Consider the following 19,962-nt stretch of genomic DNA (forward strand, 5'->3'; position numbering starts at 1 on the left):
GGATACTTTTAGAAAACGTACAGGCAAAACAATTCCTTCTGACCAAGAAAAAAAAAACGTCTCTTAACTATTGTTCCAACTAATAATTTAATCATTAATTATATCCTCAAATTTCATATCAAATACATTGTGTTTCGTTTTTGTCAGTCAACAGTCAGATCTTCACTGTTTGAAAAATAGAGTATTCAACACTCTTTATGAAACTCTTTAGGCAGTAATAGGTGCTTTTAATGGTGATAATGTAAAGAGATGATTAACATACTTTTCATCCTACTCTCTTGCGTAAAACATTCATATCTGTAATTGTATATTGACTACATCTCGTTTGTTTAAAGGAGTATTGGAATATAGTGTTAATGATAAATAATTAAATTTCAGATTGATAGCAAAATAAAGTGTGGAATTTACATACTATTATCAAGATAGTAAACAGAAGTTATTTCCTTCTATATAGAAGTAGTACAGATACACTATCAGAAACATGTGTATAAGCTATAGAAAAATAGCAAAACAAGTTGGTACAGTATTCTTTTTAAAACGTAATTTATAAAGTGTATGAAACCAATTAAGAATTTTTCCAGCAAAATGAATATGTACGTAATTTAAGTAATATTGCTAATAACCGACGTACTCTCTAGTTTCATTAAATTTATTTCGTCGGTAAGAATTTATCCTGAAGCATTTAGTTCTCACAGTTTGATATCATATATAAATGTATGATTTATAATTGACAATAATATATATAAACAGAAAGTGAACATTTCATACTGTCATCATACAATTGTCATAATGAAAAGTTTGATGTCATACTTTAGTATCAGTTTCAACTTAATAAGAAACATCATTAAAATAAATTATAAACAAAAGTTTGTGAAAACATAGATTTTCTCCATCTCCTAGAAAACTTTGCACTTTTATTTATAGCTCAGACATTTCATTTTGTTCAGCTCAATCCATTCTATTGGTTAACATTTTTCATGTTTGGTTAACCTTTTTCAATGAAAGTTAATGGTGTTGCATTTTAAGAGATTTAGTTGCCAACATTCAAGTTAACACATTCTTCAACCAGTTATAAACTGGATAGGACCTTAAAAAAAGCGATAAAGAATATTTTTTGCTATGAATTGGTGTATGATAATGATCAAGCAGGCGACTTTATCCACCCGTCCGCAACACAAAACATGTCAAGAACGTCTTGCTGCTTTAGGAACAGATTTGGTTACAGCGAAGATGTAAGAAATTAGAAACCAACTTTGGAGGCAATTTTCAAACCAAAGCTGCAAGAAATAAACCTACAATTGATACAATCTTTTTTCTAGCTTCTATGTAGATCATTATAAAGCAATATGACAATGAACACAAAAAATACGTTCTAGAAGTTAATAAGGATTCCATTAATACATTCATTTATCATCCTTAACTCTTTACTAAAACCGAAAACTGTATAAGTTTACAACTTTCGGTTTCAATAAGGTTCTACGAAGAACAAAGTTGATAAAATATGGCGAAAAACTGTCTTTAAATTCAATTTAGTGTATTAACAAGTGCCATTTTTTCTATTACCTCCCTGTCCAAAACTAGTAGTGGCCAAAACCAACCCTTTATAATTTAACATTGACCTTCATGAAATAAAAATTTAATAGTTATAGATAAGCGTTCTTTGTAATTACTTAATTGTTCCAAACACATACCCGAATTCTACTACATTTTTTCCACTAAAACCGAAAGTGGTATAATACACTAACATTTCATCTTTAATTACTAATTGATAAAGTAACATACCATGAAAACTAAATTGCTTCACGTGTTGTACGCCTAGCACCGTTACTTGTTTCATATGGCGTACTCTAATCTTAAGTATCTGATAACACGCACATTAAGATAATCGTAGTGTTCAAGATACTTACCTAAATTTAAAGAAATAAGTACCAATAACTCTTTTAAGTGAATAAAATTTATAACATAAAAATCTTCTCATGAATTATAAGCACTATGGTGATAACATCTAATGGTAGTACTTTCATAATGAGAAAGAGACATGATTCATTCAACATAAAATGCAATTGATTACATACAAACTTAAACGAGTGAGTTTTTTTTTCATATTACTAAAATATAGTAGATTTCCAAAGTATGGAAACTGAATAGCGAAACTTAGAAGATTAGACACTTCCAGTTGTTACAGTCAGAAAATTGAAGAGAAGAAATACGTTTTGAAGATACTGATTTTTTAAACAAATCTATTGTCCATCCCATTCAAATTTATACTGGAAGACGCGTTCAGAAGGAACATTATTCCTAAGGCACTAAATTAATAATACCGTTTCATTTCTAGTTATCCCTCCATCGCTTCAGCTTTATGAAGATTTATATTGGAACCAGTGTAGACATTTTTCTTAATTTCTTGTTAAAGTAAAATAAAAATTCACATATCGGAATCTGACCTAGGAGTACAAAATCCATATTGAACAACTTCTTGCGATATATAGCCGTGCTTTCTGCTATGAAAATAAGTGTTGGAACTGAAAATAATAGTTTTACACATAGGCTTTGATATTGAAATCAAGATCGAGATAAGCTTAATTTTTCAACTGCTAATATATAAAACGCTCTTTATCACTTATCTGTTGAAAGTTTTGATTTCTGGAGTGGATGGTCATAGCGAAAGTGAAAGTAGATATTTTACACTTCGAGATTTAATAGGGCGGAAAAGATGCAGATGTAATATATTCTATGGATGTAAACATCGTTACATTTTCTCCAATTATTGATATTTCTAATAGATAAATGTGTATGTTGAGAATATGAAAATGTGATTTGACAAATGAAACTTTTAAAGAAGATAGAACATTATCTTGAACGATCAATGGATAACGAGAAATGACTTATTTTCCTCTTTTATCCTCTTTTATCTCACACATATTAACACATAAACTAATAGACATAACTTTAGAGTAAAGCTTCCCATATTTTCCCAGAGCACAATTCGGAAATCTAAAGTATACAAGAAGCACAATGCGTTACACATTGCAAAGTCATATGTGGTTTAGCTTGGTGATATGTTGTTCGGAGATCAATTCTTCTTATGTGTGTGATTTTATTCGTTTATTCCTAATTCAAGCAATCAAAATTTCATTTTCTATGGGAGAAGTCCTAAAAGTAGGTTCCCAAAGCCAGGACGTTAGGCTTTAAAGATGTATATATTTATTCTTCTATTATGTAGAAACTCTTGACTTATAAATGTATCATAGTTTTCAAAAATCGTATAAAGATTTAGTGAAGTTTAAACTGTGCTGCCTAATTCAAATTAATACTTGGTTCTTTGGTTTTCCATCTAGTTTCAGCTTGAGAATATTTCAATTATTTAAACAAGGAACATGATATAAGTTTAATTATATGTTAGTTGTTTTTCTTAAATCACGATAAGCACGATTTTATATGTCTGACATAACTAATAACACGTTTTTACATTTTTCCACTAATCAAAATATTATTTCCCTCTTTTTCATTTATATCACAGCATTCGGACTTAGAGCCTGGGGTAAGAAATTATCGTTTTATATAGTGTCTTGGCAAATAACATATTAAATCAAAGTTTGATTTATTTAATAGGATAGCATTTTTATCAGTAAACCGCACATACAAGAAACCAGTAAATGGATAGTCTTGCTTTTGTACAAACAAATACGACTTCGATACCCACGAATACTGTGACATTACTACCATTCCGATAAAAGGAAAATACGCTTCTATTAAAGAATATTTACCATGTTAATTAGGGGAAGATTCATACTTACTCCTGTAAATTTGAATCACTTTTGATTTTCTATTTATTTGACATATTGAATATGTGTAAATCAATAGCATAGCTCATACAGATAAATGTCGACCTGAAATAGTAGTATAGATTTTTTTTCATTTAAATAACTACACTTTCAACTGCAGTTGGTTGAAAATGGAATGTTTCGTCTTAATCGAAGCCTGAGCTACAAACAAACGAACAATACTTTATATACACATTACTGGACAAAGAAACATTCTAGACCACTCCATGTATTTATGCTTACACCGAAGTACTGTTACAAAGGATTGTACATAACAATATTCCATTGGATGTTCTTCTCTTCAAAGTTCGGAACACTGAAACAATTTTAATTAATTTTGTACTAAAGTTACACGACATTAAAATTTCACTTTGTCCGAATATTTGAGAAGTTTGTAGTGGGAAATTGAAAAAGTTATACAAAAAAAACATATTGGATTTTTTCCCTACAAATGTATTACTTCTTGTGAATTCCTGAGATTTTGCAACTCTTAGTTATCTAGTCACTCAAATTCTCAGTTTTAATGTAAATTTGTCACTGAAATAAAACTAAGATAAAAAATTACTGTATTAAAAGTACTGTTAAAATTCCAATAGTTTAAATATATACATTTTACAGTTCTCTTCCATGTACAGAGGAGTATGGTATCAAATTTAAATACCCAAATCACTACTTTATAACTTTCATGTCCATAACTTAAAAAATGATCCAAGTATAGTAGAATAGTAAAACCATAGTCTTAAAATAAATGATTTGATATTTATTTACATTTTTCTTATGTAATATTGAATTATATTAATTTCACTGTAATAGAAAATAATATCTAATGAATGCGATAATTACAATCTATTAACAAAGTAAGTTAAAATATATTATTTCGTAATAACTCATCATCTGGAATGTGTATTCTGAAGGTGAAACGAAATAATATATACAATATTCACAATTCACAGAAAAAAACGTGTTTTTGATTAGAATATATACCTAATTTTCCTGATTTAAATTATCAAGAAAGTTTTAGTTTTAGATAGAAACAATTTTTAGTGTCACAAATAAAGCACTCAAATCTGTATGTGTAATTTTATATTATTCTACCTATTTCTCAGTATTATTCTTCTCTCTGTTGAATCTGAGTTTACAATTTCATTTTAGATCATCCAGCATCGCGAGCACGTTCGTGGCGGATGCGAGCCTTTAGAGATGAGTACTCTTATTTATTTGTTTTATTTTTTTCTAATATGGTAATGAGTTGTATACGCACCATTAATAGTTTTGAGCAACTAAAAGACAAAATTAACTAAAACAAAATTTGACACAGTATAGATTATGCGCATATAATTTGACAATTACAAGTGATATTTGCTAATAATTTAGCCAATAACTTTGGTTTAAATTTCCTTGTATCAAAGCCTCAATCGCCATGTGACATACCTTAAATTAAATTTCGGTTAGCATTCCTCTTTATGAAATGTTAATATAGTTGTGCTCCTTTAGTATTAAATATATATTCTTATATGTTTATTAAAGTAAATGAATCATTGTGACAAAAAGAGAATTTACAAAGTCGTCAGCCCAATCAAATTAAAAATATTATGCTTGATAAGCACATAATTAAACATACGGTGATATTGTCTTATTAATATTAATTTACTATTTGTTAGATTAGTACTCTCTTTTAACATTCTCTAATCAATATGATTTCTGAACCTGTTTATTTCTTAATGATATTCAGCATATGACGGATGTTACTTTTAGAATTTTATGAAAGCATATAACGGTTTTTTAATAAAGTTTATTGAACCTTTTCTAAACAGAGACGCTATTATTGATACCGAAACTATCTTTTGAAACAGTGATATCGTTTTGAGTGAAAACACAAATTTATATCCAACTCAGTTCATTGTATTTTGTGCCAAAGAAAGGTTTGCTACATGTAATATTTACAATTTATTCCAGATTTTTTTCACCTAAAGTATGTTGTAAATTATATTAATGGTTTATTATACCATTCACAATTACTGAATTGTCTTGCTCGGAAATTGACTGCCACTTACTACGGTTTAAATATTTTTCTACTAGTACCATCATTCAAAAATTAAGTTTAATATTATTACATATTATTCTTTTTAAATGATATTGCAACATATGACAGAAGATATACTTTCTTTATTGTTACTGCGCAATTGCTTATGGAATATTGTGACCTCCGGAATTGTCTCCAACTCCCTGTAAATATACTTTTGTCAACTTATAGTTCAAAGTACTACTTATTATTTTCTTGCACACTTATTGAAGACTATATCTCTCAGTGCATAAATTGCTTATAATTATAATCGCTTTTCATTTAATTATCCTAATATAAATACTCATGCTCCGTACAATATTTTACTGTTTGGTACTCAATATTTTAATAATATCATTTTCGTAACCGATTACTATTTTTAAATTCTGTTTTCTTTTAGATTTCAATACTTGTTGTAATATCTGTCATTCTGTCAATACTGATTTTAAAGACAGATGTTTTCGGATCTTTTTACGGATTTTAATATATTTCAGCATCATGTAAATTTTATTATTTAGATACATAGTTCCTGATTCTCAGTATATATATTCAATTCAATTTTTCTATATTTTGTTGTTACACGTTTTATTCATTAATTTTTCTTGAAATCTCTTTCACAATCAAGGCCGTAACTCGTTTCTTTTAACGATGTTCTAGCACAATGTAAAATGTTTACCACTTCCAAGGTTCCTAACAATTGAAATAAGTAGGTAATTTATTAATTGAATACTTCGTTGAGAATGTTTTCCCCTTATTTAATCAAATGTTTCCGATCACCATCGATTGTTAGTTGATTATTAGTATAGCAATAAAGTATATAAAGTAAGAATTAAGAAGTAGCCATAGGAGACGAAAGATAACTGAATGTTATACCTCTTGTAACTGTTAGTATAAGTCACGAGAGAGAGAGAGAGAGAGAGAGAAAGAAAGGTGAAAAACACACACACACACACAGAGAGAGAGAGAGAGAGGGGGGAGGGAGAGAGGGAAGACAGAGTTGAAGGGAAAGATTTTTTTTTACATTAGAAAATTAATTGTTTATTGTATTCTTATTTACATTATACTGTATGAACATTCATGTAATTACAGAACGTCACCTAATTTACAAACCATATAACATTACTAATTTTACACCTTATTTATCTGCATCAGACATACATAGTTTTCTCCAAAAATAATGTTTCTCCTTTTTAAAATAAATATGTATTACAACTTAGGTCTCTTTTGCGTATTTAGTACCTGCACTTTCCGTATATACTCTCGCTTCTGCACATTTGGAACCCATTTTTGCTTCTTTGCGACCAGCAACAACATTCTTTAACATACAATAAGCAAACCAGTAAACAACTGTAAATCTCTTATTATTTTGGAGCACAGAGCGACAAGAGCACTTGTGGCATGTATTTCATAACGAGGGACTCCATAATCGAAACAGTTTATGTAATATTATTTGGGTCATTACACACAGAAAGTTCTTATGGACAGGTTATATTGCAGTAAGAGACAACTAGTAGATATATGAGCAGACGAAACACCAATGTTAACAAGCATTTTGCAAAAATGTAAACATATAGTAGATTGTTGGATGTTGCTAGCTAAGAACGGAAAGTAATAAGTAGTATTGTTGAATATAGTATTAAATTTTAGGATTCCTTAATCCATTGATTGTATCTGGTTCCGAAAACATCACTGTGTGTTATTAAATGTAGTATACATTAAAAAGATTTCCCATAAGAAATACAGGTAACATTTTGTAGTTGAAGGGGTCAACTTCTGTATTAATATATTGCATAGAAACACCCCACACTCACAACAGGTTTATTTTCAGCTCAGGTTATTTATAGAAAATGTCTTCATTTTCGTTTTCAAAATCATAAGCTTCTGTCGCAAGAGCTAGATAAATTACCATTATCCCAAATTCCAATTCGTACAATTTAATATCTTGCGTTGTCTTCTACCGTGTTTTTATGCAACTTTATTGTAAAAGATTTAACATTATTATGTAATGTTGAAAACGTTAAAAAGAGATCTAAAATAAAACTGGAAAGCTGCAGCTATACAAATTTTAAAATTTAGTTTTCTACGAATTGTATAAATAAGAGCTTATTTTTTATTCCAGTATTCATTTTCGTTAGTTACCGCTTTCTTTATGTATATATTGTGAATCCGTAAGACTAAGGGGAAGGTTACTGTCTTCGTATTGTGTTGGAAAATGATAAATAAATGGAATGAAAAGTATTGTAGTAAAACGAGATAAAGTAGAAGAATAGTAGACCTTCAGATGGTGTATAATAATAAAGTGTTGCAAGTGTTTATAGGTGTATGCAATCAACAATGAAGAGGAAGATTTTAAGAAATTACACATAATCTTGTATTTGTTCTATCTAAATATCCATATTTTACCATCCTCCGTTATCGGTGAAATGAACTGTAAAAAGGAAGTTGAAGTATAGGGATATTTCTTTACGTACTAATGGTGGGTTTGTTTCGCTGGTACCGGTGAATTATGAAACACGGATATTTAAATAGAGCGTATACCAGTTTCTGTGTAATTTCTTAAACCGCTTGGGATAGACCGTATAGTTTTTAAGCCAGAGCGTTTTGAAACGTGATATTTGGAATTTTCGGTAGTTCATAACTCTGAGAACAGAGGTTTTATCGACGCATGGATATTAGAACTTTTTTCTTTCATCTCATATAAGGAACCGCCACCCAAAGATTTTCGGTGGAGTTACCTACCACTCTGCATATATACAGGGTTTGTCCGGAAAGTAATAGGACTGAGTCGATTTTTAAACATTATTGAGCCAATCGTTACAATTCTTTAAAAACTTTCAAAATAGGCTCCTTCAGCGTCGATGCAGTGCTGCCAGCGCGATTTCCAAGCATTGAAAGCGTCACGGAAGTCATTCTCCGGAATAGCCTTGAGAGCCGCGGTGCAAGCTGCTTGGATCCCCTCTGTCGTCTCAAAATGCTTGCCTTTCATCGGGCGTTTCAATCGAGGAAACAAAAAGAAGTCCGGGGGGCCACATCTGGGCTGTAGGGCGGCTGCGGAAGCGTTGGGATGCCGGCCTTGGTCAGGTAGCTCTTCACAAGAAAGGCGGTGTGAGCCGGGGCGTTGTCGTGGTGCAGCTTCCAGTCAGCTCCGATGTGTGCTCGAACCCGATTGACCCTTTGTTTGAGTATCTTGACCACTTCCACGTAAAATTTGGCGTTGACGGTTTCTCCAGGAGGAACAAATTCATGGTGGGCGATGCCTTTGATGTCAAAAAAGACAATGAGCATATTTTTCACTTTGGATTTGCTCATTCTTCCCTATTTTGGGCGAGGAGACGCCGGCGTGTGCCACTCGGAAGATTGCCTCTTTGTTTCGGGATCATACTCAAAGATCCATGATTCGTCACCAGTGATTACGTTATTCAAAAATTGGGGTCACTTTCACACATGTTCAAATTTTCTTGACACACTTCCACTCGCCACAATTTCTGGTTGTCAGTGAGCAGTTTTGGGACAATCTTCGCGCACACCTTGCGCATGTTCAAATGCTCTGTCATAATTTCATGAACCACAGTTTTTGGTAAATTTAACATCTGGGCAATTAAACGAATACTTAGTCGGCGGTCTGAGTTCAAAACTTCGCGCACAGGAGTCACATTGTCGGTATTTGTCGAAGACGAAGCTCTTACAGCACGGTCTTCATCGGCGACCTTTTGCCGGCCCTCCGAAAAGGCCTTGTGCCACCGAAACACACCACTTCTTGCTAAAGCATCATTTGGGTAAGCTTGCTTGATCATATCAAACGTCTCTGTTGCAGATTTACCGAGTTTAACACAGAATTTAATCGCGTATCTCTGCTCTAACGAACGCAGCATTTTTGGCTTGCACCACTCACAGAAACACGTCGCGCGAAAAAGCCTGCCCTGACTCTCCGTGTGCTCGGAGACAAATGACCAGCCGCTCGTTCGTTAGCTAGGAACGCCCTCTACCGGATCAAGTCGGTGCGCGCACGCTCCAAAGTACAGTCATGGCGGAATAAAATCAGTCCTATTACTTCCCGGACAAACCCTGTATATATATATATATATATATATATATATATATATATATATATATATATATATATATAAACAATCTATGATAAGAAACTTGGTTTTAATATACAGTATATTATTTGGATTAAATAAATTTTTAACTTTACCATGTAGCGGTAGTGCTTAATGTATAGCATTTATATCTCATTATTAGATTCAAGGCACAATATTGAAGGAAACAGAATAAAATGGTAATGTTTGATGTTTCAATTGGAAATGAATAATGTTAATAGAATAATTTGATGATTGTTGATTGGTACGTGAACTTGTTATCTATAAAATTGTGATTTGTATGTGTAACTTCATTGTTGTCTCCGTTTTAAAAAAATATATCACATATAACATGAAATAATTGAACTCTGTTTCAGCAAATGGAGGTAATGCAACAAATGAAACAAAACCTGAAGAGGCTGGTAAGTAGACAGAAAGCTACAATATTACATGTGTCAATCAAAATATATTGTAAGACTGTATAACTGCTATAGCTGTTAACAGGTTAACTGCCAAGGTGATTTGAGAGTACTTTCCCTAGGACCATAAATTTCTTCTTATCTTTGGCTCGATTATGGAAAGCCATGTCACATGTTTGTCGGGATATTTTGTTTCACCCGAAAATGTACCAATGGAGTCGAGCACAATATGTCATGCTCATGGTCTCACAGTAATTTGTGACAATGAGCATAATATATGATGCTCAAGAGCTGACTTTGTAGGTAATTTGTGGTTTCAAGGATGAGCATCATATATGGTGCTCATGGCCCCACAGAAAAATAAGGTGAGTACCACATATGATGCTCATGCCAGTCAACGTGTTAGAAAGAGAATATGAGATTACACTTTTATGAAAGAAAAGTAAGTTATCACTTCACAAGTGCATCTGATAGAGGTAACCTGCCCATGCCATTCATAACAAGCAAAATATAGTTCACATTTTTGGCAGTATTTTTTCTAGAAATAAACCAGAAAAGCTCTGCAAGAGTAGTTTAAATGTAAAAGACATACAACGTAAGAGTTTAATATAATAGTTGCATTTTTGGTAGATTTCATTTTCAAATTTTAAAACGAATCTGCACCGTGACTTATTTATTTTCAATGTGAAGTTGTTTTCAAGACACATTTTGCTCAACTCATACTCTCTAGTAGACTTAAGAGGGAGCGTCAAGGGTCAGTCACTACAAATATAAGATATGATATTCAGTATTTAGGACAAGCAAAACTGGATATCAATCTTATGGAACAAGGAAACATTAGGGTAGTCCAAAGCGAATATAACTACTTCGGTTATATTTATAGATGCTTAGGAAAAATAAACTAGTAGAATTATAAGTAGAAAAGAAAATACAATAGTTTTAAATAGATTGATAAAAAACTGCAGGAATTTCTTAATAGCTTGCATCTTCATTCATTGGGATCAGGTCATGATTAAACATGCAGGTACCACTTAGGTTCAAGAAAACGTATATTTTTATATGAAAATTGTTATAGGTATAGTAAAACTGTAGAATATAATGTAGAATTGTACGTAGATACAATATATTGGAAAATTGTAGACTATATCAAACAACTGCACAACATTGAGATTTGAGTTCATTAGTGAAAAAATTAAGAAGATGGATAGAGATAAATAGCCTAACCTATACGCATATAACTATGTTTCCCTGGGTTCTCTAAGTGTATTTCCGTTTCCCCCACAATTTTGTACCACAAGTTTTCATCATACACTTGCCTTAACTTTTTAATGGGCAGTGTTTCTCTCAAGAAACATCGCATTTTATTACGATATCTGCACGAATTATAACTTCAGTGATAATTTACTTTGCATTATTGCTTTCATACAATATTCATGTACATGATTTTCGGGTTGCTTCTTTACATACTTCTAATCTTCATCAACAGGGGACAGTCAAATTTAGTATTGTAGAAGCTTTATTTCCTACGTTCCGCGTAAGTTTTTTTTTTATTTTTTATTTGTGGTTTATTGCTCTGTAGGAAGATATTTCAACGAAACTGTTGGCAATTACTTAAGATTATTCTTAAGATATTTTACCGTAATAGGACAATGCTGATCAGTAGCTACACACAAACATCCTGTATTTTGTAACCGAATTACAGGAAATTATCATCAGGTGGACATGTTCAACCATAAAAGCAAACTAAATATTTTAATTGTAATGCTATCAATATTTGCCCATTAAAGGGTTAATCGATCGCATTCCCTTAGCCTAATTGGCGCACTCCTGGGACGTACTAAAATATTTTATTTAATTTCATTTTACTACGAATATCTTAAAAGAAACATGCAAGGGCACTTCTTCGAATATTTTTATTAGCAGTTTATATACACATTTCAGTTTCATTTTATTAGCAGTTTCATTTTCATGGTTTAAAGGATACTTCAAATACTCTTCTTTTTGCATAGATTGTGGAACCATTTCCCTATTCAGATGTCAATTTGATCAAATACCTTGTTCAAACAAGGTGATAACGGTGTCTGAAATATAATGGAAATTGGATCACCCTTTCCTCCCGCTATTCTTTGCCCGTAATATCAATTTCGTTCTTAAAAAAAATGTGTATACTACTATCTTTTTTATCTATTTACTATTTCTTAAATACTAACATGTACCATCTCCTAAATTATAAAATCATTTGTGATTTAATCTAATTGAATATTATATCCTTTACTCTTCAAATATTATACCATTTTGAATCCGCATAACCTATATAGTTCTGTGTACAACAATCTCATTTTTCAAATATGAGCTACTGACTGACCACACTTTAGCATTTTGTCAATTGTCAGCTTTGCTGGGAGATACCCGTCAAGAAGAAATACAATATTACTGTTAATTACGTTGGTCGTAAACCAATAGATTTAATGATACGATTTTGTGATTATTATTAATAACGTTGCTCAGTTTCCTATAGTATTCTACTAAAATTGATAATGTTTATATGATAAGTAAAATAAAATTATACATTTCAGAAGAAGGAGGAAATACAACAAATAGCACTGAGACCGAAAAAGAGGGTAAGTAGAGAATAACATTGTAATTACTAAATTATATCAAGTTTTATTCCAACACTGGTATTCCTTAATGAACCATGGTGTATAGTATAAAACTAACCAATAAATTTCCTACTATTATCCTTGGCGGAAAATAATTGTCCATTCTACCCTGTAAATTCTTACCTTAGTGTGCCCCTTAGGCGTCCAATCAGTTGCACGGTATAGAATTTGATAGTGAACAAACCACCACGAAAATATAAAATTTATGATAGAACATGACGATGACGAAAGAAAGTGAAGTCAGTTGTCACCAAACTAATCATACACTATTAGTAAGTATTTTTCTGCCAGCAGCTTCTGGTATTAATAACACGAAATTTAAGTTATTCCTTAGGTTCGCGTTTGATGAAATTGCTTTCTTCATTTCTCTCGATCTGGCACATTTTCTTTTATTTCCAATACCTTCTCCAGTTTTCAAATCACCGATGAGCACACTTACTAAACTATTTCAGTAACAGTAGGATCTCTATAACTAAAATGAACAACCACTTTTTCTTTAGGTTTACCAAATTCATTAATTGCAGAAAATGAATTATTAATAATTACTTTCCTATTATAAGGATCTAAAGTTTACATCACCTGAAAAATGTGAATAGTACTGATGAAAAACAACTTCTTTAATAATTAAAAAAAAACTGAACTGATATTCCAAATACAGCTGATTACTTTTTTTTCACGCAAAATAATGTTATTTTTGGTATTTTATCTATTAGGCAATGAGATGTACTGAATTGTCAATTAAGCAAAAAAAAGTTTCTTATATTTTACTCCTGGTTTACTGAATTAACAAATTAAATCTGATTGAGAAACTATCTGCTGTAACATCTAAGTTGTGGATATAGTTATAAGTACAGAAACTCGACTTTAGTAAGTAATAACCTAGAAAATATTCAGAAACTAAAGAAATTACACATTTACTAATTTGCCATTCTGTAGAAGTAATTATATAATTACGAAAGTTGCAGAATAATCAAAGTAACTGAATTTAATAAATTGTTCGATCAAATTATTTACTAAATATGCCGTTGAAAGAAAATGATCCATAAAATAAGAAATAACACTTCGTAAGACACTAATTCGTAAGTAACTAATTCCTGATTTTTAGAAGTGTTCACTAAATGGAGTTTAACACAATCGATAATGCTTTGTGAAAGTATTTATTGGAATAGCATATTTAAAATACTAATGGATAAAAAAACGTTAAGTTGTATAGTAACTAAGTGAAGGTAATATTTATACCTTAAATTATTCAATATAGAACAACAGTTAACCCCTATCATATTTGGTGCATTGTAAATAACACGATCACAAGTTTTACTGTTCTACTCAGTATCAACCGTAAGTTCAGATTCGGAATCATCACACATTTCTTCAGTATCAACATCAGTATCAATCGTTCCTTTACGTTCTTCTATGTCACTCATTTCTTCTGTATCCTTTTCCAATGTCTCTGGTATTTTGTTCTGTTCCATGCCAACAGCTGGTGACTTCTTCCTTCTAGATCATGGTTCTGAGAGTGTCATCTGTGAAACTTCACGTAATTTCTTATTTAAAAGCTTCCAGTTACATGAAAGATATTTTAGTTTCCCTGCCCTTTCCGATGATAAACAATTTATTGTTTTACTATGGTCCAAGCAAATGTAGAGAAAGTTCTTTCTGTGGCAGCAGATGTAACCGGAGCATTAAGGATTCTAATGGTAACATCAACTAATTTAGTGATGTCTCGAAACCCTCTCCACCAAAGTAGTGAGCTCATTTGTTCCAGTCCGTCCCACAAAAGCTTCCTTGCCCATATTCCTTCCTTGTCCCTGTAGTCAGTCAAATGTGCTCTCAGTAAGCAGAATTCAATTCCATTTGTTTTCAAACTTCACAAATGAAATTTATTCATTAAGCAATTATTCAGCTGTCCATTTGCAGCCCTGAAAAGTGGAATTGAGGAGATATGCAGCCAGATGAATTGGACCCAAGCCGAATTCACTTCATTCTTTAAATTTTTCAATTATTGACTGTTCTGTTTTTGAAACGATTGACGATGGTAACTGTTCTGTCCGAGTTTGATGAATTCTCTGGAATTTTGAATACACAATGTCTATATGAGGCTTATTTTACTCGAAGCTAGTAATCAAACCCACTATAGGTTTCAAAATGGCTGCAAGTTTTTCAATACAAACCCAGAATACATTATCAAGAGGTATTTTCTTGATTTCTAAAGGTAATGGCAATTCCTCAATCACAGCGAGCGTCTGAAGCCCAGTTTTATTGACAAGAAACTTTGGAGGCAGTGTAAATGGCTTCCCCATCTTGTTTTTCCAAGCGACTTTAACGAAATTGTAACCCTTCTTTCCTTTGAGATTTGTGTAAATAGTGCTTGGAAGTGATGTCTATGTTTGTATTAACAACATCAGTTGCACTTCCCAGTAATGTCTTTACTGGGACATCCGAGGATATCATCCGATGGACATCCGAGGATGTCAGAACAAAGCAAATGGAGATGAGCAAGACAACTCAAAGATACTATATTAGAATACTTCTGTTTTATTAATATAAAAGCTGCTCTCACGCGTTGTCTCCTATGATTACTAAATTTTTTTAGGGTTATATTGTTTACAGAACATTCATGATCTCTTGAGACAAGTAATGTGCATCTTTCGACAACGTGAAATAAACAAAAACAGGTTCAGACTTTGAAATGACGAAATAACTGATAGATTCATTTCTCAAGTTACTCCACCCATCACACTGTAAATCTAGATTTGGAGAATTCCTCTAACTTCATTTTAATTTCCCCTTGCATTTCATTGTATTGAGCATCCAAGTAACTCGTAACCAGGCGATACGAAGGATGAATTTTCTTTAAAAAAATTCAATCCACAAAGGGTGACCAACAAGTGACAGGGGACACCCACTAACGAGATCGCGTTGACAAGGCTTTCGTTCAACACTTCCTGTAATATACTTCTCGTAAGACTTCATTAACGTTCCATACTTCGTTATTTGTTTTAAGAAACGTCTATATTAAAATTCTATCAAAAATCCTAAATAGTAACGTTGAACCTAAGAAGACATAAAAGTTAAGGAAAACCTGTACATTTGATCGAAATTGATGTAATGTTTTTTTTATTTCCGCATATTTTCATATAATAAATGCGACTACATCAAATATATCGAACTCATTTTCTCCTTTCATGATAAAACTACTCTAAAATGTCCTTTTAAGTTCGAAACTAGTAGACATAGGGCACACTTTTTTCATGATTAACTTGAAGTCCACAATGTTCTTGGAAAGATTTTGATAATTTTGGTTGTCTTTATTCAACTAGATATAGCCTCTGATATGTCATGCTTTAGATACATAATCCAGCTTTCTTTTATCTTTTATTTATGTGTCGGGTGTCTGAGTTGTTTTCTGTGAAACATTTCTGAGAACTTCAAAATTTCAAAATTGCACGTTTCAGGAAAAACTATTGGATTGAAGTACTCTCAAAACATCTGCTCTCAAATGAAAATACACAATAACTTGAAAGGGTTCTTGAAAATTGATGGCCTATTGCAGACTTTACATTTAAAATTGGGGCTGTCTCCCAAAGATTCAACAAAGAGGGTTTATGTACGATTTCTATGTTTGGACAACCTTAGGCTTGAAGTCATACTAAGATTTTTTTTAAGTCTTGGTGTAAAACTAATCCAAGTTTAAAAGCCGTTCACACCTTGGTGAAGAAAGGGCATAGACGCATAAGTATACTAAAATAGCCCCATATAAATCTTGAGAGGCAAGTGGGTGGTAATGTAGGTACCCCGAGGAAAGATTAATCCCTCAAGTTTCAACTCTGATTCTGATTCTCAATCTGATTTGTTCGTGAGCGAAGACGTAAAATCGGAAATGTGATGTGAATTATTTCTCAAAATTGGCTTGATCGACGTTGATCAAACTTTGATGTACGTATAGGTGTACACGAGGACTTCGCCTGAAAAATGTAACAACTCACCCCCACCATCTCTCCCTTTCAAAACATTCGATTCAATATTGTGATATCTTTACCTATGAAGTTCTTCGAGAAAAAATATTTTTAAAAAGTAGGTTTTAGATATCGCTTTAACCTAGAATAACCTATGATGTCCAAAAGTGTACCGCTGGTGCGCCATGGTTAAAATTGCCTTCAAACCCGCACCGCACCTGAACGGGGTCAATTGGTTATTATTTTGCATATTTATAGTGAATGAACGAAACATCACGCTCGAGAGACTCCAAAATACAGAAAAACGTCACCGGTACGGTTAACAATTCTTAAAACTTCATAATAATTGAACTTTGGTAAAATACCCATTTTTTGGGTAGGTAAATACAAAAGGGGTAAATACTTATTTATTTATTTATTTATTTATTTGCCATCAACACAACAGGCATAAGCCCAATTATAGTGTTGGTGTATTACATAATACATTTACAATAGTTTTCTTAAACCTAGAGTTCATATTGCAGATGTCAATTTCTTTGTGTTCGATACATATTTTGTTGTAAGTAGAACACATTCTCCAAATTGGTGATTTCAATAATACGTTGGTCCTTGCTTTTTTGCAATAAAACAGACCAGAGTTATTAGCACGAGTTTTAAGTGTCGGGACATGAAAATTTAATGTTGATATGAGATCCGTACAATTAAATTCGTTATGGACTATTTTATGGAGAAAAATCAAATCTGTCACATTTCGCCTTTGCTCAAGTGTAGGGATACAGAAGTTGTCTATTAATGTTAGATAATTTTCATAATATGGATAGGTTCCAGTTGTCTTGTACATCAAGTATTTGATAAATTTAGATTGGACCTTTTCCACTTGGTGTCTGTATTGCTGTTGTGATGGGTTCCAGATCACAGCAGCATATTCCAGTTTTGATCGCACATAGGCATAATACATTTTTGTTAGTGTAGTACTATTGTTAAATTCCTTTTCAGTTCTAATTATGAACCCTAACATCTTGAGAGATTCGTTAACTATGTTCTCTACATGGTTATTAAATGTCAGTTTCGTATCAAATATAACTCCAAGATCTTTGACTGAATTTAATCTATTTAGTAAGATCTGATTCATTGAGTAATCAAACTCTATTTGACTTTTGTTTCTGGTTATACCCGGGTAAATACCAATTTTTTATTTACCTACCCACTGGATATTTACCCGACCCACATCTCTAGTCCTACCAGGACGAAATGTTTGTGGAGAATAAATTACTTACTATATACATACCTCTGCTAGAACAATTACCTTATAAGCTTATTATGTTTTCACCACGCCATTCATAGTAAATCATGCATATCACTATTTTTTCCAATCTCAACTAATGTTATGGCAGCATTGTAAACGCATTACGTACGAATCGAATTTTTAAAATGAACCCCTTCCTAATTTGATAGTCTGTTTCTAGAAATAAGATATTTTCGTTCTTTGCCCAAGTTTGTACTTTTCTCTGTAGGCACAGAACAGTTGCAAAATAATAAATTATACCTCCGAAATACAGGGTACATCTCATATTTACGTGAAAAATTTATTTGCCACAACACTATCGTCTTTTCATCGTAGCCCTCAAAGTAATGGCCATCGACTTAGAAATCGTTACTACTCTCTTCCATCCAGACGACATGATATTCCAGTTAAGACTTTGAAAGCGTTACTACTCTCTTCCATCCAGACGACATGATATTCCAGTTAAGACTTTGAAAGCGTTACTACTGTCTTCCATCCAGATGACATGATATTCCAGTTAAGACTTTGAAAGCGTTACTACTGTCTTCCATCCAGACGACATGTTATTCCAGTTAAGACTTTGAAAGCGTTACTACTCTCTTCCATCCACACTACGTGGTCTGCCCACTTGAGCTTCCTTGATTTAATGAGCTGACATTTCTGTACTTTTTAAATACACTTTATATTATAAACTATAGTTTCATACTTGCAAAATTCAGATGATACTAAAACATATATTTCATGAAAAACACTTTATAATTCGTAAAATGTCGCATAAGTTTCGACAAACATCAAAGGAAACATTACTAGAAACCTTGTATCAATCTTTAATGCTGGCACTTGAACACTTAGAAAGATCAGGAGGTATCTGTTGACAATGTACTCCTTGGAACAAAGATTATGAAATCCAATTCAACATTGTCTTGCTACTCAGGTACACTTTTGCGAGCGCTACATATCGTCGACAATCTCACTATATTATAGAGGCATAATATTTGATTTGCAACTCTGAACACCTCAATGTTGCATAGAGTCTAAATTTGGATAAATTATTTACTAAAATACCTATGTACGTATTAACACTAAAACACCTAAAAGAATGTGTCATCATGCACTTTAATAATTTAATTCTTATTATCACATTTTGTGCATATTATTGTAGAAAGAGAGCAAGGGATGCGGTGTGTGTGACGATTGTTGTTCCATAGCCACAAACTAATATCTAAGCTCTCGGGGGATTAGAAGGTGATTTTACAATGGATATTGTTAATATTAATACTTGCTTATTAGTGGTCTGGAATATTAGCAGCCGTGAGTGGACGAAGAGAATTAACATCTTCATTCTGGTCTCCCAAGCACCTCAATGATGATGTATATTATTATTATTATTATTATTATTATTATTATTATTATTATTATTATTATTATTATTATTATTATTATTACTAATAATAACTATAATATGAATAAATCTAATTGAAATTATATCTTGCATACACTACCATTTATCACTATGGTTATTTCATCGTTCAAAATTATTCAAATTTTGTGAATGAAATATGAACCTTATATTTAAAAATAAATTAATAGAGCTCCAGTTGCTTTCCTAGTAAATAAATATTTCTTCTACTGGACCCTGCGCAGTGCCAATGATAGCATGCCGTTTTGATCGTA

At 32.1% G+C, this 19,962-nt stretch overlaps 1 protein-coding gene across 1 annotated transcript in view; it reads left to right on the forward strand.

Moving 5' to 3' along the window:
* Positions 1-19,962, forward strand: part of LOC145683627 (uncharacterized) — a 497,638-nt gene that overhangs the window by 100,859 nt on the left and 376,817 nt on the right. The window contains exons 26-29 of the mRNA XM_081754963.1: positions 3,521-3,541; positions 4,977-5,024; positions 10,349-10,390; positions 12,964-13,008. Of these exons, the coding sequence (XP_081611089.1) occupies positions 3,521-3,541; positions 4,977-5,024; positions 10,349-10,390; positions 12,964-13,008 (156 nt within the window). The remainder of the gene's footprint in view (positions 1-3,520; positions 3,542-4,976; positions 5,025-10,348; positions 10,391-12,963; positions 13,009-19,962) is intronic.

This window comes from Thermobia domestica, chromosome 4 (genome assembly GCF_964235325.1).
Source record: "Thermobia domestica chromosome 4, izTheDome1.hap1.1, whole genome shotgun sequence".
NCBI classification, from domain to species: domain Eukaryota; kingdom Metazoa; phylum Arthropoda; class Insecta; order Zygentoma; family Lepismatidae; genus Thermobia; species Thermobia domestica.